Consider the following 22800-nt stretch of genomic DNA (forward strand, 5'->3'; position numbering starts at 1 on the left):
CTCACATTTCGCTCTCCTACAAATCCGGGTTCAGACCAGCAATGTTTATTTTCTCATTGCTCTCAACCGCTGAAGCCCTGTGGAGCAATATGGAGCCCATACTGCCCCCTGCTGCCCACTCACTCCCTAACAAGGATCCATTTATATTCACTCTGCCCCAGGGCCCTCTTTTGCTCCCATGCCTATGGAAAAAAAAGAAAGAAAAGCAACAAAATGCCCCCACAAAAGTCAAATGTCTTTATTTTATATATAAAAAATTTTATACAGTTTTAGTTTCCTATGTTTAAGAAAAAAATCCCTAAAATTGCCATAATGTTTAGATCCACTGCAAACTGTAAAAACAAAGCTTTTTATATATTAAAAAAAAATTTACATTTTACAATTTTCTACATGCATGCACAATGTCTCAGCTCTGTAACCCAAAAAAAAAAAAAAAAGAAAGAAAGAAAGAAAAGAAAAAGGAAAAAATCTAGATCCAACAGTGGAAAATTCTACATTTACAATCTCACTTAAAAGAGACTCCAGAAGCCCCTTCCTTTTGCGCAGAGAACAAAATCACAACAGTCACACACCAGGACTTAGTCCAACAGCAGATACTGCCCCAAGGGGAGGGCAGAGGAGAGAAGACAGACCGACAGACACACCACAAAGAAGAAAGGGAGCTCATCTGGGCCCAGCAGAGAAGAGAAGCACAAACCCTGGGAACATGTCTCGGATGAGAAGCTTCCGGGGATCCAATGTCTCACCACCGGTGCTTCACCAGGGTTTGCCATGGGAATGCTGAGTGGGCTGGGGAAGCCGACAATTAAGGGCTGAAATGCAGGGGGATGGCAAGGAGAAAGTGAGAGACTGTAGGGACATAGACAAGAATAAATGAGAGACAAAAATACCACTTCAGGAGTAGGGAACCAATGGGGACAGTGGCAGAGTGGCGAGGTAGGTGAAGGACCGAGGCACAGTGTCCTGGTGTGCTGGAGAGGGGAGAAAGCGTTCCAAGGCCATGAAAAGGAAGGCCAAGTAGGTGTGCTGGGGAGCAGCCAGGATGCCCGTCGTCATAGAAACAACAGCCCTGGAGATGCCCAGCAAGGTATCCCAGCATCCCCTGTGGGGATGGAGCAGAGCTGCCCCACGTGGGCACACCCCCTCCCAGGAAGAATGGAAAACCCAGAGAGCCATGGGACCCACACCCCCTCCCAGGAAGAATGGAAAACCCAGAGAGCGTGGGACCCTGGGACCGTGGGACCGGCCTGGTGGGGGGAAACTGCGCACAGGGACCAGCTGCCCATCCCCCAGCAGTTCACAGCATGAAGACAATTCCCATACGGGAGAAGAAGGACACACGCACAGCCAGACACTTGACAATTCATCCTGACATTTAAAAAAAAATATTAATAATAATAACCAAAAAAAGACAAAGATACCACAGTTCTGACGCAAAGGACCAAAACACTACCATTCTCAGTCACAGCCCTTAGTGCTTAGAGAAAGAGTTGGGGGGTGGGGGGGAGGGAGGAATGGTTTCTCTTTTTTGTTTTTTAGGAAAAAGGAATGAAAAAATCACAGTGATTAAAAACATGGCAGGTTCTTGAAATAAACACTCCCCCTGTCCCTAACTTAGGGCAGCAACCATGATCACAAATAACTTCCTTCCGTCCACCCTAGCCTCGCACCCAAACCACACGACATACACCCTGCTGTTGCCCACAAAGGCCATGACCCCAGTCACCATCCGGGTCTTGTTCTCCAGGACAGTGAGGTATTTATGTGACCCAGAGGGACTCCTCTGAAACCAGATTTTATTTTAAATATAAGATACCTCTCCCAGGACCCCCCAGGACAGCATATATTTCACATGGGCCTATCCGAGGTCCCCAGCCCCAGCTCAGTGCTAATCTAGAGGCCCCCTGCTGGAGACCAGGGACAAGAAAAGCACTGACTGACAAACCAGCTACATGGTAGGTAGAGAGATGTGCCTTTTCAGAAAGGACAGGAGAAAATCCAATCACTAGGTCATCACGACAGAGACAAAGCCTCCCAGGCGAGAGCTCAACGGGCATCTTATCCCAGAATGTGCTTTACAAGGAAAGTACCGGCAAATTTCCCAGGGGAGAGAGGGGCCTATCCGGGAGAATTGTGCGTTATTTAAAGAATGGGCCCAGGGGCATGACTCGGCCATAAGAACAGTTCTCGAAGTGGATCCTAGAAGGACATCTAAATGGGCGCTTCCTACTTCTATCCCCCTTGGTACATCACTGATGGCATCTCATGTATAAGCTCAAATTTACTCTGAAAATATGCCTTAGGGTGCCAGTGGATTTTGCTCACAATGAGACCTAAACTGTTGAGAGAATTCAGATTTGGTGCAAAGGTGATGGAAGCCAAAATGGGGTGAGGGGTTGTGTACCCACAAAAGGCAGTAATCCTGGTGTCTCACCCCAATACAGTGCCCAGAGAACCAGAGGAGAACAGGAGAGGGGGGGACCCTGGAAGGCCATGGAAAAGAGACCCCTGAGGCAAAGAACTGGACTTAAGGCAGGGAACAAGGAGGAGCTGCAGGCTCCTCCCCCAAAAACAGATGAGGCAACAGGTCTCGGGAGCCAAGAGAAGTCAGCAGGATTGGGGCGGCTGGTGCAGAGAAGCAGAGCATCTGTCGAGACCACGGTGTGGCTCAGGGACTGTTTGCCAGTGAGTCTGTCCTTCATTGAGAAGAGTCAGAAGGAAGGTCAGGGCAGGTGGAGAGGGCAGGGGTCAGTGACAAGTGTCTCTCTGACCTCAAGGATCTATCCTAAGGCCACTGGACTTTCCCCCAGGGCCCTGGTGAAGTGGTCAGAGGCCTTCCACCGCAGTCTGCCTGTGGTCACGTGTGATCCTACCATCAGATCATACCATCAGAGCTGGCAGGTGGAGACTTCCAGGTGAAGGACGGGGTTTTCCCTTGCTCTAAATATATGTGGATGGGGGAGGGTAGCTGGGAGCAAATCACGCTACAGGGAGGCTCCTAACTCTTGGGCTCTGTGGCCGGAGCCTCCCTGCCCGAGAACTCTCTGGGTTTGTTATGAGTGGGGTGAAGGGGCAGGGGGAGATACCCACTGCCCTGGAGGAGTTTGGCACTGCGGCTCTCTGGGGTCAAAGCCATACCCCTGGAGAAAAACCTGTCATGGGCCACTGGAGAGAACGGCTAGAAGGACTTGGGCTTGAGAGTGGGGGCGTGGGAAGGGAAGGGACCATCAAGAGGGCCTGGGCCCTTTCAGAAGGGACCAACATCTAGGGAAAAGGAGGAGATGAGGCACTGATTCCTGCAGGGCCTGGAGGGATATAAAGTGGGGGCAGGGGGGTTCCCAGGTACTGTTAACAGCAGGATGATCTCTCCAGGTTCACGTGGGCAAAATAAGGAAGAGGGAAGGAGACAGGGCGAGGGGTGAGTTAATTCAAGTAAAAAAAACAAGAGCAAGAGGGAAAAGGGCAGCAGGAACGTGGCGGGGCCTGAGAACCAAGCCCCTCTCCCGCCCCGCAGAAGCCCCCGCGTCTCCCACTCCCCTGCAGTTGCATGATCACACGGAGGTCTCCGATTGCAGCCTCATGACAAACTTGTGTGACTTGGGATCCACGAATTCCTCGGAGAGTTTGAAGAAGGGCACCTTCTTAGTGCTGACCACCAGGCTGAAGTCCTGGCGTTTTAAGAGGAAAACGATGCCATCCTTAAGCCCATTGGTCACCGGCTCCTCGCTCACCAGTGTCCACTGTTTGGCCAGCCAGCGTTCCTTGTGGTACTGGATGGTGGGTCCAGCTGCCAGGTACCGCTCCAGGAAAGCCTGAGGAGGGGAGAAGAGACTGCCTAGGAATCTGTCTCACCCTCCCACTGTCCTTCATCTCCTGGGCACAGCTTCCAAAAACACCTAGCATGTCCCCAGGCTCACGCTGCATATGAACTAATATCTTGGAATGTCAGAGCAGAATTGATTGATGGATAAAAAAAGACAGCACCCATAGAAATGATATGGCTCCACAGAGTCAGGACTGAACTTGGGTCCCCTGACCCCCATCCTCTGTGCTGTGATCTGGACAAGCCCTCCCTCGTTATTCCTTCCCTCCCTCCCATGTATCTTGTATAATCAGCGCCGAGCAGGTCTGCACTACGAGGGAGCTAGCAGGGGACAGGTTACATCTTTAGTCCCCTGTTGATGAAGAGCAGCTCAGGGAGAGCCAGTCTAGGAAACTGGCAATTGAGTTGTGTGGTGGGCAATGGCTGAAAATGAGCACAGGTCAAAGACCATTGGGGAGGTGAAAGGGGTCACGGGTAAAGGTGGGACTCTGCACCTGGAAATTCCAGAGTCCTTATAAAAATGAGAAACGGGTCTGTCTTCTCCCAATTAGTTCTGAAGTCCACCTTTGCTTCATCTACCTAAGGACTTTACTCCATGCAGACAGGGTAGAGGAGGTAGGGATGAGAAAAGAGATGATAAGGAGGAGGAGGCAGAGGAGAGAGAGAGAGAGAGAGAGAGAGAGAGAGAGAGAGAGAGAGAGAGAGAGAGAGAGAGGTAGAATGAGGTGAGAAATAAGGGAATACAGGGAGGCTGAGTGTGGGGGCTCATGCTTGCAATCTGAGCAACATGAGAGACTGAGGCAGAAGAATCACAAGTTTAAGTCTATCCTCAGCAACTTAGCAAGACCCTGCCTCAAAATAAAAAGTAAAAAGGACTGGGGCTATAGTGGAGCTCGGTGATAGAGCACCCCTGGGTTTAATCCCTAATACTGCAAAAAAAAAAAAGAACAACAACAAAAGAAAGTGAAGGTGGACAGAAAGAGGACCAGAAGCTGGGGAGAGAGGAAGGACACTAGGAGCCGCGGGCCCACCTTGGGGGTCATGTCGTGCGTGATGCAGAATTCCAGGTGCTGCAGGATACTCTCCATGGTGTGGTAAGGCTGCTGCTTGGTGGTCCGAAGGTACTTCTGCATGGCACGGGCCATGGATGCAAAGATGGCCTGGGCTGCCTCGCGGGGATCCATCACCTCCCTGGGGTTCTTCTGCTCCTCCTCCTGCAGTCGCTTGATGTGAGTGAAGGCCTCCTCCACGGCTACCACGAGCCTGGGGGACCAGAGGGTGAGACCAGATGCCCGCCTCACATCTTTGCCCTCTCCACCTGCTTCAACCACCAGGGCCTGAGCAAGGGCAGGCTTTTGTGCCCTCCCTGAAGCAGCACAAGCTCCACAGGGCTGGGGAATGGGGGGCTTTCTGCCACCAAGGGCCAGAAGCAACCAGAGCTCAGGGGCCACAGCCCAGCGAGTCAGAGGACAAATCTGGTGGCAAACTCAGAGAGACAACTAGGAATCATGTTACAGGAAAGAACAAGCATCCCGTCAAACCCTAGGAAAAGCCTTCCTAAATAGGACCACCCTCCACACACCACACTTAATCATGTCAAAAAGTAACAGATGTTACTGGGCTGGGGATGCGGCTCAGTCGGGAGAGTGCTTGCTTCGCATGCACAAGGCCCTGGGTTCAATCCTCAGCACCACAAAAGAGAAAAAAAAAGTAATAGATATTACTAATTTTTTTTAAAGAAAGAGAGATAATTTTTTAATATTTATTTTATTTTATTTTTTTTTTTTAGTTTTCGGTGGACACAACATCTTTATTTTATTTTTATGTGGTGCTGAGGATCGAACCCAGCGCCCCGTGCATGCCAGACGAGCGCACTACCGCTGGAGCCACATCCCCAGCCTGATATTACTAATTTAAAATGACAGATTTCTATTCAGCCACAATGGCATGGGCAACATTAAGTAACCTCGGATGGGTGTGGGGCATGTATGCAGCATTTAAAAAACAACAAGGGATTGACATGTATAATATGCAAATAATTTGCTATAAATCAAGAAGAAAAAGGCAAGAACTCTTTAGAAAAATGGGCAAAAGAGATGAACAGACAATTCACAAGAGGCCTGAGAGATTAAAATATACATAAAGAAGGTACTGGCTCAGAAAGATGAAAATTAAGTAAGATACTATTTCTCTGTTGTGGGAGGCCATCCTCGCACGTGAATTGAGTCACCTCCCTGGCTGGGTGAGAGGCGCTTAGACACAGCTGTAGTAGAGCCTTCCCCACCCTTCTCCAGGTCCGAGGGCTTGTCCGTGCAGAGGCATGTCTGGCCACTGACCTGAAGACCCAATCGTTGCCCCTGACCTTGGGATGCTGCCCCCCTTAACCTTCATTGGATGGGATTTTCCCTGGAATTTTTTGTTCCCCAATAAAAGCCCACTCCCTGGCGTGCTCTCCCTCTCTCACTAGCCTCTTCTGTAAACCTCGCCACCACATTAGGTGGCTGGAGGCGGGAGCCAGGAGAAGCCATCCCGGAACAGGTATTAAAGGTAATGAGAATCTTGTCTCTTTAAATTTAAAACTCCCTAGCAATTACTTATGAATTGATACTTCTTTCATGAAGTCAGCGCTAGTCGCGTGGCACACTCTGTCAAAACAGAAAAGGACTATAATCCAAATTTTGTGTAGTACATTGGGAAAATTCTACAAAACACTATGCAACAAACGGGGTGTATAGCCAATAATGGATAAGTCTCAAAACTATAGTGTTAAAAGGAGAAGCGGGGGGAAAGTCAATTTATACAAAAAGCATACAAAGATCAAGTTTACAGAATATATACAGGTTTTAAGGAAATCAGACACACTAGTGAGTGCCTACCATGGAGAGACGGAGGACAGGGATTAGGGAAGAAGGAAACTAGAAGAAAGGACTGTAAAGAAACCTAAGATGACAACATGTTCAAAGCTAAAAAGGCTAAGTAATACAATTTTCTGAAGTCCACAAAAACAATAAACACCCATGTGGCCTAAGAGCAGGACAAGGAAAGGAGGCCTATGGCCCAGTCACCAGAACCCAGGGACCCGGAACCTTCAATGAGCCGAGGCTGGACCCTAGGCTAGGTACGTGCACACTGTGCAGACCTACAATTTCTGCTGCTTCTTTGCTTTCCCGGAGTTCTTCAGCAAGTTCTTTTTTAAAAGAACATCTCTATCTCAGGAACGCAAAGCAAAAAGCTGTCTCTCGGTTCCAAGCAAGGTAATGGGAGAAGAAAAGGGCCCCTGTGTGCCAAGAAGGGTGGTGGCAGCACATGAGATCCAAAGACCCTAGTCGGGGCGGAAGGCAAAGGGGTCGAAGAAGGGCCGTTCCTCCCCCGACCCGTCTTTTAATAGGTGCATTCTAGTTGTACCTAATGATGGCATCGGTAGTTCCATATTCGTCCATGCAAACAGTATAACAATATAATTTGGCCAATATCACTCCCCAGCACTTGCCCCTCCCTCTCCTAGAAATGACCCTAGGAGGGCCATTTCTGAGACAACCGAACGCATGTAGGAACGTCAGAGGAATGGAGTTGGTGGATCTTTGTTCTACCCCAGGGGACACCAGCTTCATTTGTAAGGACAGAGCAAGGGCTGCCTCCCCTTCTTGAAGTCTGGAGATGATGTGGGAGAAGGGATGGAGGGTAGAATGAATGGTCCCAGGCTCTCTGCTCCTCCCCCACGAAATCCCAACAACAGACCCAGCTGGGACCTGACGGCAGGAGGCAGAGAGAAAGTTTCTTCAGGCATGACTGAAGTTCACATTAGGGAAAAGGGACAGGTGAGGATAGCATGTAAAAATGTACCAGGCTGGGGAAGTGTCTCAGTAATAGAGTTTGCCTAGCAGGTACAAGAGCTTAGATTCGATCCCCAGCACCACCAAAAAAAAAAAAAAGAGTTTACCAAAATATAGACACAAGAACCTTATTTTTGCAGACAAAAAAGCCCCATCTGTTAAGCCTTCAAGATCTATTGATAGAATCGTAGGCAGCCTGCTGTTTCAGATAAGGTTCACATCTTTAGAAGTCACTACCCCACTGTAGTAGGCAAAATGCAAAAATGCTCCCCGGAGTTCCACTCCCTCATTATTCAATCATCTCAGTATTTTTTTTTTTCAAGAATGGAGGTTAAATCCAGGAGCACTCTACCACAGAACTACATCCCCAACTCTTTTATTTTTTATTTTGATAGGGTGGTACCACGTTGCCCAGGCTGGCCTCAAACTTTGATCCTCCTGCCTTAGCCTCCTGAGTCACTGGATTACAGGCAGGCATCACCACACCCCGCTTAACCTCAGAACATTTTGCAGATGTAATTCAAGGGCCAAGTTTGCTAACTTTAAAATAAGATTATCCTGTTCCGCCTGATCTTATCACATGAGTTCTTCAGAAGCGGTTTTCTCCCACTGGTGGCAAAAGAAGTCCGAGACTCCTCCCACTGGAAAGGAGGTGATTCTGCCAAAGTCAGTGAGCACTGGGTGGAGTGGTACATGCATGTAATTCCAGCTACTCGGGATGCCGAGGCAGGAGGATCACAAGTTCCAGGCCACCTTGGGAAACTTAGAGAGATCCTGTCTCAAAATAAAAATTAAAAAGGGCTTGGGATGAAGTGCAGTGGCAGAGTGTCCCTGGGTGCTGCCCTGGTACTACCAAGAAAAGAAAAGTCAGTGAGCTTGGAGGAGAAGCCTAGGCTCAGGGTGAGGTTTGATTTCAGCCTTGAGACCTAAGAAGATGGTCCAGCAAGCCTGAACCTGACGCACGGAACAGGAGATGATAAACAGGCTGCTTTTAGTTGCTAGTTTATGGTAACCTGTTAGAGCAGCACTAAGGACAAACATACCCCTATATCATCACTGCTCACCTATTTCAAATAGTCATAGAAGTCCCTCGGGCTTCCTCTCCTCAGCTTACCCCATGGTCAACACCACCCTTCACCCCACCCCACCCCTCTTCTCCCCCAGGGACCCACCTGGCCCTGCGCTTGCGCACCCTGCGCTCATGTTCAGCTTCTTCGTAGTAGTACTCATTGTGGCTGTTGTCCCGCCGCCGGGCCGCCGCTGCGATCGCAGCCCGAGACTGGCCTGTGGAGTTGTTGGTGCTGTTTTCTGCACAGGATCAGGACAGAGACGACGGTCACATCAGAGTGTGGCCTCTTTCCCCACTCCAGGAGCTCTGGAGACGCAGCCCGTTGTGTTTGGAGGAAGCTCTTCCCCCCACCCAGCAATACCACCCATTTCCTCTGGAGAGGCTGGGGAAAAGCAACCAGGAAGGCACCGGAAGGGCAGAAGTCCTGCCCATGTGCCTCCTGGGCTCAGGTGAGCCAAAGGGCTGAGACCAGAGCCGATAAGCAGACACAGGGGAGGCAGATTGGGGAGACACACCGTAGCATAAAGCGGGAGCAAGTAGAATCAGCAACTAGGACCAGCCACCTGAAGTCAAGGAAAATGACAGGACAGAAGGGGCTGGGACATGGGCTGGAGAAAGGAAAAGGGAAGGAGAAAGGCGTGAGAGAGAGAGAGAGAGAGAGAGAGAGGAAGCCACGTGGAGTCCTGCTTAGAAGAGGCCGGGAGGGGCGGAGGAGCAGGGCCGCTCACCCTCTCCGAGAGAATACACCTTGAAGCCAGACACTTTCTTGGCCAGGACGGACTTGGGCAGGTTGAGGAGGGCAGGGTTGTAGACAGGGAAGTCATGGTAATACTTCTCCAGGATCCACACTGCCACGCGCTGGATGCTGTGGGGGAGAGGGCAGGGCGGGGAGGGAGAAGGGGCAGACAGGGGTACAGGGAAAGGCACACATCAGGGCAGGTTGGCAGGGCAGGAGGGGACACGACGGAGACAAGCTGCTTCCAGGAAGCCTGGCTCAAGCCTGACGTCTACTTACCAGGCTCCCAACCATTCCCAGAGCTGGGTCACTCGCTCCTCCCTGCCATGCTGAAGCTTGGGGGAGAAAGGGCGCTGGGCCTGAGTTCCCAGCGAAGGGTGCCCTCGGCTTCCTCCTGCATCTTCCCAAGGAGGTTCTGACACTCTACTGCCTAGGGGCACGGGGAGCACCCTACCAATAAATCCGGTGGGAGATGACTTATCCTCCCACTTAACCTCCATCTCTCTTCCTCTTCTTGTGCCTCTAGGAAAGGTGATGTTCATGCCCCAGGGGATGTGCCCTGCATGGATCCTCCCCTAAGATTCCTCATCTCCCATTGCCTGATTGGTCCCAACTCAGTGACTATCCCTGGCACCTTGCCTACAGCACTGCACATGACCTTCCCATTCAGCAACAAACATGTTGAAAACCTACTACGCGCAAGAGTACTCAACACCTTCCACCTAGCCCTGCCAACCCATCACTTCTGGCCTCCCCACCACCACCCCTGAAACCCTCTCCTTCCGCACCCTCCTTCCTCCGTGTGCACGTCTCGCCTACTCCCAAGCACTCGTACCTGAGATGGCCAACGTTGTAGAAGCGGCTGGCCCCGTCGGTGGAGCGCACGACCTTGAGCGTAAACTGGGGCTGGAGCTGCCGCAGCTCCAGCAGGACCACGGCCAAATAGTGCACGAAGAGCAGGGCGTCCACCAGGGACACCGCGAACTGCACCACGCCCTGGTAGCTGCGCTCCCGGGCATCCAGGATGCGCACGCCGTAGAAGAGCCAGTAGGAGACCACGAGCAGGAAGACGAGCACCATGAGCAGGGCGCGCAGCACGAAGACCCGGGGCAGCGAGGCCTTGGGCCGGCGGAAGAACAGAGCCCAGCTGCCCAGCAGCAGGATGAGCAGCTTGAAGGCCACTGAAATGAAGAGGCCCTCGCAGGCCGTCCCGCACGGCTCCAGCTCATCCCGCCACAGCAGTGGGGGTAGCAGCAGGAAAGCCAGCGGGGTGAGGAAGGAGAGCAGCGCCAGCGTGGCCCCTGCAGCCACACCCAGGTGACGGGAGCAGTCCAGTGGAACACTGTCCTCCATGTCCTTGGCGATTCGTGTGAGGTCATCGTGGGAGATGCTGTGCTCAGAGGTACCCGTGACTACCGTGGTGGTTTCTCCCCAGTTGTCGTCCTGTAGACAGGAGCGGGCAGCACGAGGTGGATTGAAGGACAGGGAGAGGAGGTGGAGAAGGGAAAAGAGGAGACGGAGCAGAGTCAGCAACACATGGGAAAGGAGAGGCAGAAAGAAGAGAGGGAAACTGATAAGGATGCAACTGTCATCTGGGCAGGGACACTCATGATCCCAGATACTCGGGAGGCTGAGGCAGGAGGGTAGCAAGTAAAAGGCCAGTCCAGGAAATTTAGTGAGACCCTGACTCAAAAAAATAAAAAGAGCTCTGGATGTAACTCAGTGGCCCCTCGGTTCAATCCCTACAAAGTATTCACTGAGCTCTCCTGTGCAGCCAAGGCTGGCTTCCGCAGACACTGAACTCTAAGGGCTGGGCTCTTGGGGAGCTGTACACCAATCAGTGGGAGAGAAACACTGTCCATGCAGCAGAGACCCTCAGAGCATGAGGCCCGGGACGAATGTCAAGGGAGCTGCTCAGGCAGAGACATGGATTTAAGGCCAGACTCGCCAAGCAAAACAGTCAGGCTTCCAAGGAATGATGGGACCTGAAGTGATCCCTGGCAGTGGGTGACATGAAAATGTTGGACTGAATTAAATAAAAGTGGGTCTGCGGTTCCCAGCCCCAGCTGTACCCATTAGAATCACCCAGGGAGCTTGGAAAAGATACCAATTAGAGCAGGGTGAAATGTGCTTGTCAATTTTTTTTTTATAAAAAGCTCCCCAGATAATTCTAATGTTCATCAGAGATTGAGAATCTTGGAACTCACTGATCTCTAAGGGTCGGCTCTCAGAATGTGCTCTGTGGACTGGAAGTGTGGACATCACCGGGGAGCTTGTTAGAAATGCAGATCTGCAGGCCTAGCCCACAGCCACTGAAGCAGAACTGGCGTTTAACAAGATCCCCGGGAATCTCTCAAACGTTAAAGTTGTAGAGGTCCCGTCTCTGAGTCCCTTCCAGTTTTGGCAGCTTTCCATACTATCGAGCAGAAGCTGAGGGGGAGCAGGAACCTCCAGGATAGCAAGAGCTGGGGACCCAAGTATAGGAGCAGAGCACAGCATGGCCAAGAAGGTGAGGCCCAGAGCAGCAGGAGGGGCTTGTTAAGGTCGTTCCAAGCTACAAGCCCTCCTGCAGGCACGGGGAGCGACTGAAGATTTCTGATTAAGACAGTGGCCTGACAAAAGTAGTGCAGAAGATACCAGAGAGAAGAGGGGGGTGGTGAATGACCAGGGCAGAGCATGGAGGGCACGTGCAGACTTGGGGTCACTGTAGGTCTCTGTGGAGAAGTTCTGCTGGGCCATCTGAATGCCCATAGCACATGGACTGCCTGATCCTGGAAGCCAGGGGTAGACAGGCTAAGGCCCCCAGATGCCCTTCTAAGTATGCTCTGCTCAAGCTGTTTTTCTGCACTGACTGGAGCCCGTCCCATAGATCAGCAGGATCTTCAGCGCCCACAACCTTCACTCCTGAGACCGCCTGGATCCTGACACCCACGGGATTCAGAACGTAGGATTCCCCTCTGGAGGTGGGGAATGTAGCAGACCAACTGGCAGGCCAGTGGTCAGGGAGAATGAGGAATATCCTCTCCCAAGGATGGGGGAAGACTCTGATCTGGACACACTGACTGCTTTCAGCTCAAGGAACTGGGTCTACTCCTGACCCAATGACCCCTAAACATGCTGCCTTCCTTCTCGAGGACCAAGGGCTTGGGAACTCCTCTTCAATAACAGACATGACCCAGATCATGTCTCAGGGTCACTTTAAGAACCCAGGAAGCCAAGTCCTAGGGAGAAGGCACTGGGAAAGAGGGAGAAAGTATATTTTCTTCAGATACTGATCTGCTCCCAAGACCCAGGAATTTCCAATGTCAGCCATAGAGATTTCTTCTAAGGAACAGGGAGCTGGAGTATCCAGCCCTGTAAGATGCTCCCCAGAAGAAAGAACACGAGGAATGAAACCTAAGAAACTGCACCTGTCATCTCAAATCCTGCCCCTGTTGTACGCCAGGGCTGGGTTTCGCCCTCTGTGCTCCCTACAGAGGGGCACAGTAGGCCACCGTGGTTAGGACAAGGGCAAGTGCTCACCCTGTCCTGTGGAACTCTCTTCCCTGGCTCATCCACTCAGCCTCACTTCTCCCTCCCGCTTTCGGACCACACCTCCACTCCCCAGGACCTAGGTGATCCTGAGCAGCAAGCTGACACCAGAGGGCGCAAGAGTACAGACACCAGAGGAGTCTGACACCTAAAGGCTCAAGGAAAACCCAAGGTAGCACCCCCTGTCCAGGGCCACCCTCCACCAACACTCTCCTAATCTAGACTCCAACCAGCTTAAGTGGCTGGCATCAGTTCCAAAGGAGCCCAAGAGGCAGTCCCCATCACCCAGCCAGGTCATTCCTGTCTCTCAAGATACAAAAGAGGCCACTGCCTCCAAAGGATTTCCACTCCAGTTTCCTCAATTCTACTGCAACAGTCCTACCTTGGGACACTAAGCCACAGAAGTATAACAAGAGAGCCTTCCTGACTCGGCCTCTGTCTGAAGACACCGGGTTTCTGGTAGAGCCTGCTAGAACCTCTTGTTTCTCCAAGGGGCAACCTGAAAACATGCAGACTGGACCGCTTCATCTCCCTGATGCTCACCCGTTCATCGCCCCGCGTGGACTCATTGTCCAGCAAGGGCTCTCCTGGAGCCTGGATGGTGACCGACTTGTCCCCACGGCTCCCATCTCGGCTCTTCGAGCGGTGTCGGTCCCGGCGGTCCCTACAGCAGGAAGCCAGAGTTACAGGCACAGAAAGTCAAGAGGGTCCGCTTCTTACCAGCACGCCCCCACACTGGCACGTGCCCACCTCTCAATGGCCCCAGCCCTCCCTCCACCACCGAGTCACTCCCGTGCGCATACCCACCTGTGCTTGCGGGAGCTGCGGGAGTGGCCCGACTTGTAGGAGTAGCCCGAGTACTGGGACTCGGTGTCCATGGCGTCGGAACGCCGCGCCTTGTAGCGCTCCAGGGCCGCGGGCTGGGGCCTTTTGGGGGGCCCCACAGCCACCTCCTTCAGCACCGGCTTCTTCAGGCCAAGAGGCACCTTTAGGAAGTCAACCGTCACCCTGAGGGACTCTATTTTGCTGGAAGGGTGGGCTTTTCTCAGAGAAAATCAAGCGGCGCTCCTGAAGAGGGGAACAGCAGGTTAGTGGGTCAGGACGGAGAGCAAGACCATCCCCAAAGGGCAGCCACAGGAAGCTCGGATTAGCCTAGCAATGGCCCAGGATACTCCCCCCCACGTTCCAGCTCCATCCAACAAGCTCAGTTCCTCCTGCCCTGCCTGCCAGGAAGAGCCCCCCACCCGCAACTGTGCCAGGCTCAGGGTTGGGGGGAAATGCCAGCAGCAAGGGAGCCGGATGCAGTGGCACTAGTCTGCAACTCAGGAGGCTGACACAGGAGGATTGCAGAGTCAAGGCCGGCCTGTGGAACTTAGCAAGAACCTCAGCAATTTAGCAAGACCCTGTCTCAAAAATAAAAGGCTGGGGATGTGGCTCAGTGGGAGAAAAACCCCTGAGTTTAATCCCCAGAACCGAAACAAGAAAACAGAAACAAAAGAAAGGAAAAAGGAACTGGCGTCTATAGAGAGGCTACCCCGGGCCTCTCCCTCCTCCTTGCCCTACTCACAATTTCTAAGTCCACAAGGGACTGTCTACGGCTGTTGCTCTTAGTAGCAGCAGCACCTACTTCAAAGGTACAGTTACTCTCCAGCACAGGCTGAGCGCTCTCCTTGAGGCTGTGTGTGTGTGTGTGTGTGTGTGTGTGTGTGTGTTGGGGGGGAGTCATCACCAGGTACCATGAGGGGTGGGAGTCAAAGACACGTAGAGGGGCTGGAGGTATAGCTCAATGGTACAACACCTGCCCAGCGTGTGTTAGGCCCTAGGTTTAAGTCTCCTAACCAAAAAAAGAAAAAGAAAAAACAAGTAGAAACCATTTTCCAAAAGCCCAAAGTCCTGGAATAGGCAAGATGTAAGTTTATCTGTCCATTTACGGGCTGAGGGGTAGACTCTCCACCTGAACTTCACCTTCTAACTCTGCAGGAAGGGGTTACCATTCCTCCACTCTTCCCCAAGTCCTACTCATCATCCTCAACGCACTCGCCAGAGCCCCAGCTACCCCAGCCCCCAATGGTGTCTTTCCTAACTGACCCTAGTTAACAGTCAACCTCCTCCGCGAGCACTTATTTCCTTTCTTCATCCACTGATTCACCAAACCTGTTTTAAGCACCTTCTGTATGCTATATATGAACTATATACTTTGCTAGGCCCGGGATATACAGTGGTCTAACAGAGCCTGAGCTCACGGTCTAGGGATAAGAAGTGCCCTACCCAAGTAAGCAGGTCAACGTAAGCCACCATATCAGATATTGGGAGGAAAAGAAGAGAGACAACTACATGGAGCTACTTTAAACCGAGAAGACCCGTCATCCCAGGCTCTCTGGAGGCGAAGGCGGAAGGATCACAAGGTTGAGGCCAGCCTAGGCAACTCAGACCTGTCTCAAAATTAAAATTTTTTAAAGGGTTGGGGGTGTAGTTCAGGGGTAGAGCTCTTGCCCGAGGAGTAAAAGGAGGAAGGGAAAGAGCACAGGGCAGAGGAATCCCGGGTAGGAATCCCGAAGTCAGGGAAGAGCTATGTGCATTTAAAGAACAAAAGAGGCCAATGGAGCCAGAGCGGACCTCAGGAGAGGGTTATGGAGGCCGGACAGCCAAGTGGAGAGCCCAGGTTTACTCTAAGGCAACAGGAAGCTCTGCAGACAGGGACTGGAAAGAGGGAAAAGTAGAAATAGGGAGATCAGTAAGGAGGTACCGTGGGAGTGAAGACTGGGCCACGGGTAAAGCACCAAAGAGGGACAAATGTCACGTCTGAGACACAGGCTGGTGATGGAATCCACAGGACCTGAGGAAGGACCGGATGACAGAGAGGGAGAATCAAGAACTCCTGGCCTGAGCACAGGAGAAGACGATCATGCCACAAATCTTGGAGGAAAGAGTAAAAAGCAAGCCAGTCTGGGGAGGAGGGAGGTAAGCTGTTCCCCACATGCAAAGCTCATGGCTGCAAGGCAGCTGAGCAGAAGAGAAGCTGGACTCTGAGGACAGTCTGAGCTAGAGGCACAGACCACGCGCAGAGCCACCAGAAGAAAGAGAGTCCCTCACAGAGAGGACCGCGTAAGGGCCCAGAGAACTCCAAACTGCACATGTGTCCGGAAGAAAAGGGGCTGAGAAGACCAGACCAGAGGAGCTGGAAGAGTGGGGTCTCAGGGAAGCCAAGAACCCAAGAAGGTTTCAAGGGGGGAACAAAGTCAACCAGGTCAAATGCGGCTGAGAAACCAATTAAGAGCTAAAGCGGATTTACTCTGTATAGCTAGCTTTTCTCCAGCTACTCTAGGCCATCAGCAACCTGAAAATGAGAAAGTAACTGATACCATGCAGTAAAGGAATATGCCTGCCCACTGTCAGGGAAACTGTGACTACAGGGAGATAAAGTCAGTGTGAAATCCAGTCATTCATCCTCCTCCCAGAGTTATGTGGAGGTAATCCGGAGGCTAGTGATGCTTGACAATATTCCCATGTCAAAGCCAGTGCGTGACAGGGACATATTTAGGAGACAAAGACATAACACCTCAAGCAAACTCTGAACCTCTCTAAAACCCTTTGCCACAGATAGGGCCCACGTTTATCCCGCTGTCTACAAATTACATGTTGGGCTCCTCTCTCCTGAGAACCCATTCTACCGGTTTAGACGGCTCACCTGCACCACTTTTGATGTGGTTCAGCCCATTCTTTCTAGTCCTCTTAAAAACTGAACTTTGCCAGGAGGCTCAAAGACGATAAGTGGATTGAGGATGGCAAAGTAGAGAGGAAAAGGATTAATAGTTCAGATAGACACTAGACCCCCCACCCTCCATCTATTCACCCTCACTCTGAATACCCTTGTCTGCCAGAGCTCACAGGAAAAAGGGTTTTGCAAAGATTTGGGGTCAAAACCTAACTCTCCCACTGACTAGTTGTGTGATTATGAGCAAGTTACTTAACTTCTCTGTGCTTGGTAGCCTCAGTGGTAAAACAGAGAAGGTAATGGATGACACCTACTTCAGGGCGAGGGGCTGAGGGTGTGGCTCAGTGGTAGAGTGCTCACCTAGCATGCACGAGGCACTGAGATCGATCCTCAGCACCACATAAATGTAAAATAAAGATATTGTGTCCACTTAAAACTAAAAAATAAATATTAAAAAAAAAATTAAAAGACTCACAGGGACAAAATAAGTAGTTTCATAAACTGTGTAGCTAGCAGTCAGTTAAGCAATTTAAAAGCTCTAACTCTGGCCCGGCAGTAGTGCAAGCCAGTAAGACCAATGACTAAGGCAAGAGGATCGAAAGTTCAAGGCCAGCCTGGGCAACTTAGCAAGACACTGTCTCAAAATATAAAATAAAGAGGAGTAGGGATGTAGTTCAATGGTAAAGCAACACTGGGTTCAGTTCCCAGTACAAAAAAAAAAAAAAACACTCAAGCTCCAGGATCACTTCAACTCCAATCCCCAGACACTTTCTCTGAAACCAGGGAAAGGAGTGGTATAAATAAATCTTGCTATTTGTACGACCAAATAAAGAAATCACACACATGCACACACCCCAACCAGAACCGCCACTTCAAACACACCCAGAGGTAAGTTGATGCCACCGTGTTTCCCCTGCAGATAAACTTCAAGCCAGACAAGGGTGCCAGTGCCCTCCCAGCTCTTTGTTCTGAGTCGCTCAGCCTGCAGCTCTCTACCTTCCTCCCCAGCTACTTATTCAAGACCCAACACAAATCCTGCATCCTTAGCCGGCCAACCCAACCAAAAAAACGAACCCAACTTCTGAGACCCTGGCCTGCTGGCCTTTCTGGAGAACTAACCCACTAGAGCATCGGAGAGGCGGGGATAGGATGGGAGGTGAGCAAAGGGAAGGGCAGAGGTTCCCTTTATTTAATCAGTCTCTGGAATCAGAGGTTTGGAGGGTCTCCCGGGTGGGCAATGTTCCCAGGGAAGAGAGTGGGGGAGGGGACCGCTGGATGAGATCAACAAGTGGAAATGTCAGAGGGACTAGAGAGAGAGCTCGGGAGGAGAGAGCGGGAGAGAAGTCCCGACTTGGCGCGGGGTGGGGAGCCGCCCCGGGCTGGGGGTGGGAGGCTGTAAAAAGAAATCCCTCCCCTTGCTTCTCACCTCACCCCCCACTCCCAAGACACAAAATGCGCACTCAGGCCCCGCTCAAGCCAGCCATGGATTATCTGGGGTTAAAAAGAGGCCAGAGAGGAGAGAGCCAAGAGAGCCCAGCACACAAAAAGGAGACCCTTCTCCCTCCAAAGGCCTTTCAGAAATGAAATTAATGGAATGTGTCTCAGTATCATCCCAGGGGAATGGGGGGGGGGCACTGGGGGGAATGTGGGGGCTTTTGTCCCGGCTGCCCAGCTTCTCCCACATTGATCACCATGGCAACCAAAGCCCCCTGTTGCCTAGGTGATGGCAGCTGGGTCCTGGAACCCATACCCAGCATCCAAAGCGAGGGAGGTGATGAAGGTGGGGGAACAGGGACAGAGGGGGAGAGAATGGGGCTTCTCCTCAGGCAGCCCCAGCTTTTGTCTCAACTCTGGGTCGGGTTTCTCTGGGAAACAATTGGAGGCCTCTGGATAAAATGCGCTCAAAACCTGGCAAGAGGCAGAGGGAGCAAGGCCCTGGGGGGGGGGGGGGAAGGTTGGGGGGGGGGATTGGGGGGAGGGGAGCGGCCAAAACACACGTGAGGATGTCTGACCCTTCTCTGTCCCCTCATTCACAAGGGCAGCTCAGGTAGACAGGCACTAAATGAACACACAGCACCTGAGCACGGCGTGTGCAGAGGACAAATGACCAGGTCGAGGATGGATGGCCAGGTCCCAGTGGCTGTGGTCACCCTCTTTGGCCACTGCTCTAGTCCTGGCACACCCACAGCCTAGTCCCAGCTACGGGGGGGGGGGGGGGGGAGGCAGAATACGGTGCAGACAGGCTAGGAGAAAGCACTATGGAACCAGGGTGACCTGGCCGAGAGGACAGGGTAGGGAAGGGTCAGAACACAAACTGCACCTAAAAAAACCACTGGCTGCTCTCCCTCCCTCCCCGCATCAAGGACGAGCTGGAAGTTCCAGGCCAGCAGGGCCGAAGTGCCTGGGTTTTAGAAAAGATGCTGGCCAGCTGGGAGTGACGGACGCACCTGTAATCCCAGCAACTGGAGAGGCCGAGGCGAGAGGATCGCAAGCTCAAGGCCAGCCTGGGTGACTCAGGGAGACCCTAGCTCAAAATAAAAAATAAGATAAAAAGGGCTGGGGATGGAGCTCAGCGATAAAGTGCTGCTGAGTTAAATCCCCAGTGGGGGGGGGGGAGTCATAGGTGATAGAATAATATTGTAAATGTGCTAAAAGAAAATAACTTCCAACCTAGAAATCCAAAGTCAGAGAAAAGGTTCTTCAGAAACACAAAGGCGTGCTGGGTGCGGGGGTGCACACCTGTAATCCCAACAACAACTGGGAGGCTCAAGCAGGAGGATCAGACGTCCAAGGCAAGCCCGAGCAACTTAGCAACACTCTGTCTCACAATAAAAAATAAAAAGGGCTGGGGGTCTAGTATAGCTCAGTGATAGAGTACCCCAGGGTTTAACCCCCAGGACTGCGCGCACACACACACACAAAAAAAAGATAAGACTTTGGCCAGAGAGAAGAGAACAGGCTAGGAAAGAGGACAAGAAGCCAAAGGTTCTCCTCTGGCAGGGGAAGATCTCTTTGTAGGCCCATTTTCCTCTCCACAGTCAGGGACGAGGGAAAGGTGGTCCTGCCTGAACACCGGAAAAGGGGCACTATGACCTCTTCAGAACCCTCCTCAGGAGGGCATGAGCACCCTTGCCCATTTAAGGCCTCTGATGGTACAGAAGAGCCGGGGTTTCACTACATACATCTTGCATTCCTTTCCCCACTATAGCCCAGGGGTGGGCAGGTTCACAGCTCCCCAGTGTCTAAGGATACCAATGAAAGTTCCACTGGAACTGGGCATGCCCATCTGGAGGGGAGTGCAGTGGGCAAGAACCGAGCCAGGTGTCGAACCTCTCAGCTCAGAATCCAGAGGGCTAGACACTGCCCAGAGGTAGAGCACCCCGCCAGGTCTCAAGGCGAGCTGGCATGAGGCACACGGAGATTCAGAAGTGAGTGGTCTCACTCCAGGGTCCTGGCTCGGTCTTTCCTCTTTGCCACACTATTCCAAGTTCCACAGATGTGCTCGGTCCAGGCAGCCCCGCTGGGTGACGGTAAGGGACTCGGGTTGGTGGTCTGGGGTGAAAACACAGACACCCACTGTGGCTTCCAGAGGACAGGAAGGCACCCCAAGCTCTGCCGAGGCCCACACAGTTCCCCCGTCTCTCCCTCCACGAGGATTGACCCACCCATTCCTCAACAGATTCCAGATGAAAAAGGACTCAAATCCAGCCCCAGGTTTGACAGATAAAAAGTAGAGCCCAGAGGGGGGGAAAAACAGTGACAAACCCGGGGTCACCACTGACACACAGCCCACTGGGGCCTCCTGTTATTGTTGGGAACAACCTTACTGACACCATTGACTCTGAGGTGTGCTCCCCTTGGTGTGGGGCCAGGTTCCTCCACGAGATTCTTCTAGACTCTGGTTCTCTAAGAAAGCCAGAGAGGGGAGGATTTGCTGACTCCTCCCCTATGTCCTCTTCTCACCAGTGACAGAGGGTCAGGGGCCAGGTAAGACTAAACCAAGACAGCCAGCACCAAAGAGTCCCGACCCTCCAAAAGGGTGGATTCTGCACCCAGCCATCCAACTGAACGAATGATGTTGCTCCTCCATTCATCCCTATCCAGCCTGGGACGTGCACAAGCCACCGATCCCAAGAGGCCCTTGCTGGGTTTCCCCTACCACAGGAGGCTGCGTTGTGGCTCAGTGGTAGAGCGCATGCCTCCTATGTGTGAGGCACTGGGTTCGATTCTCAGCACCACATAAAAATAAATAAATAAAAGTTGTTAAAAAAAAAAAAAAAGAATTAAAGCACAGAATAAGCAAGGACCAAAAAGAACCCAAGCTCCAAACTAAAAATGGGACTGAGATCTTCCACTACCCTCATTCTTGTATCCTGAAAAAGGACTCAGTGACCTTGGGTGACAGGTCCCGGGAGCCAGAGAGAACAACCGGATCTCAATGTAAGAAAGAGCAAAACCAGGGAGCCAAGGTGGCACCAGGCGCCCCACCCCGCACAGGTAACCAGGCATCCTCCCGGCTCAGCCCAGACGTGAGCTCACCAACCCCACCGCCCGGGGCTGAGGGCAGGATGCTTCTCCTCTCTGAGCTGAGCAGCAAGGGAGGGGCCCACGGGGGTCAGGCGGGCATCAGAGCTTCCAGAGCAGCTTCTCACCACCCGACCCCAGGGGAGGGGCCCCCAGACGGGACTCCTGCCAGGATACCTGAGCTTGATGCTAATTGGAGAGGAGCTGGGGGAGACAGAGCCCAGGCCCTCTCTATCTACTCCTTAATTTCCATCTGTCTAAGGCAGGGGGTGAAGTTGGGTACCCTCCAAATCCACAGACACGCCGACACATCACACACACACACACACACACACACACACACGCACAGGCACACGCACACCTACGCGCTATTCCCCCTCTAAAACCTGGACAGGCTCCTGCCAGCCCCACCCAGCTCCACCCACCCAGGCTAGGCAGGTTCTGTAGAGACCTGCTCATTGTCTCCCCGGGCACCCCTGCCCCCAACCCAGCTTTCCGAAGGTCCCTCCCCACAAAGCAGCGCAAACACACACACACATACACACACACACACACACACACACACACACCCCACAGCGTGTCCATTCCCCGGCCTCCCTGATGGGACTCTTCCTAGTGGGTCTTGAAGGGAAGATGGTGGGGGCTGGGGCAGGAGAAAGGGTGAGTAATCCCTCTGGCATCTGTCCCAGGTAGGTCCAGGGGGGAGAAAGGACGAGGAGCTGGTGTGAAGTCAACCAGGGCTCCCAGAGGCCCGGATGCTCTACTTAATTTCCACCTGCGGGCAGGCCCCACAGTCCCCTCCCACTGGGCTTGGCTTCCTCCCAGACTGGGACGGAGAACGGCCCCTCCCGCCCACCAGGTGAGCTGCGAAGATCCCAGAAGGACAAGAGGGGCCTCAGGTGTCCCCACAGCTGACCCACAGGCCAACTTTCTGTGCACTCCAAACAGAATGTCCCCCTCCCTCCTCTCCACAGCCAGGCAGGCCCCAGATGACCCTGACCCCAAGAGACCTTCAAAGTCTGCTTACCCAGCCCCTGCCCCAGGCACACGGAGGTGGAGAGCTGCTATTTAGGAAGGGGAAGCTAGCCAACCAGGCTGGGTGTGCACGGGAGGGTTGAGATGTCTGGGACAGTCAGCAAAGGCTGGGCTGCTAAGTGAGCCCCGGGGAGGGACAGTGCCACCTGGGACCAGGGTGGCAGGCCAGCTGAGCCCAGCCTCAGACCTGACAAATCAGCCGGTCTTATCTAGGAAAACTGAGCCAGCCAAAAGGCCCCCACCCCACCAGCCTCCACCCTCTCCCTCCTACCTCTCCCTCTTTCTGAGGATCCAACTCCCCCATCCCTTGTATCTGCCGCTTCCATTCCTGGAGAAAAGCAGGTGACAGGAGACACATTTCTGTTCACATGCGTTTCTGTTCACACTCGGCTGTTTTTTAAGTCACTGCATTCGCACCTAAGGCTCAGCACCTGCCAATGCCCCCTCACCGTAAAAAGTCAGAACCCGCCCCAGACTCACACTCAGAGGCAGGGGAACCAGGCCCTGGTGACAAATGGGGTCTGAAGGACCCCA

At 52.6% G+C, this 22800-nt stretch overlaps 1 protein-coding gene across 2 annotated transcripts in view; it reads right to left on the reverse strand.

Moving 5' to 3' along the window:
- Positions 1-214: 214 nt before the first annotated feature.
- Positions 215-22800, reverse strand: part of Vangl2 (VANGL planar cell polarity protein 2) — a 28567-nt gene continuing 5981 nt past the window's right edge. For both annotated transcript variants that reach the window (XM_078027187.1, XM_078027188.1), the window contains exons 2-8: positions 13800-14060; positions 13536-13656; positions 10297-10904; positions 9454-9590; positions 8829-8964; positions 4855-5086; positions 215-3812 (exon numbers count right to left, since the gene is read on the reverse strand). In XM_078027187.1, coding sequence (XP_077883313.1) covers positions 3552-3812; positions 4855-5086; positions 8829-8964; positions 9454-9590; positions 10297-10904; positions 13536-13656; positions 13800-13870 — 1566 coding nt within the window. In that variant the 5' untranslated portion in view covers positions 13871-14060 and the 3' untranslated portion in view covers positions 215-3551. The remainder of the gene's footprint in view (positions 3813-4854; positions 5087-8828; positions 8965-9453; positions 9591-10296; positions 10905-13535; positions 13657-13799; positions 14061-22800) is intronic.

Source organism: Ictidomys tridecemlineatus, chromosome 11, assembly GCF_052094955.1.
Source record: "Ictidomys tridecemlineatus isolate mIctTri1 chromosome 11, mIctTri1.hap1, whole genome shotgun sequence".
NCBI classification, from domain to species: Eukaryota; Metazoa; Chordata; class Mammalia; order Rodentia; family Sciuridae; genus Ictidomys; species Ictidomys tridecemlineatus.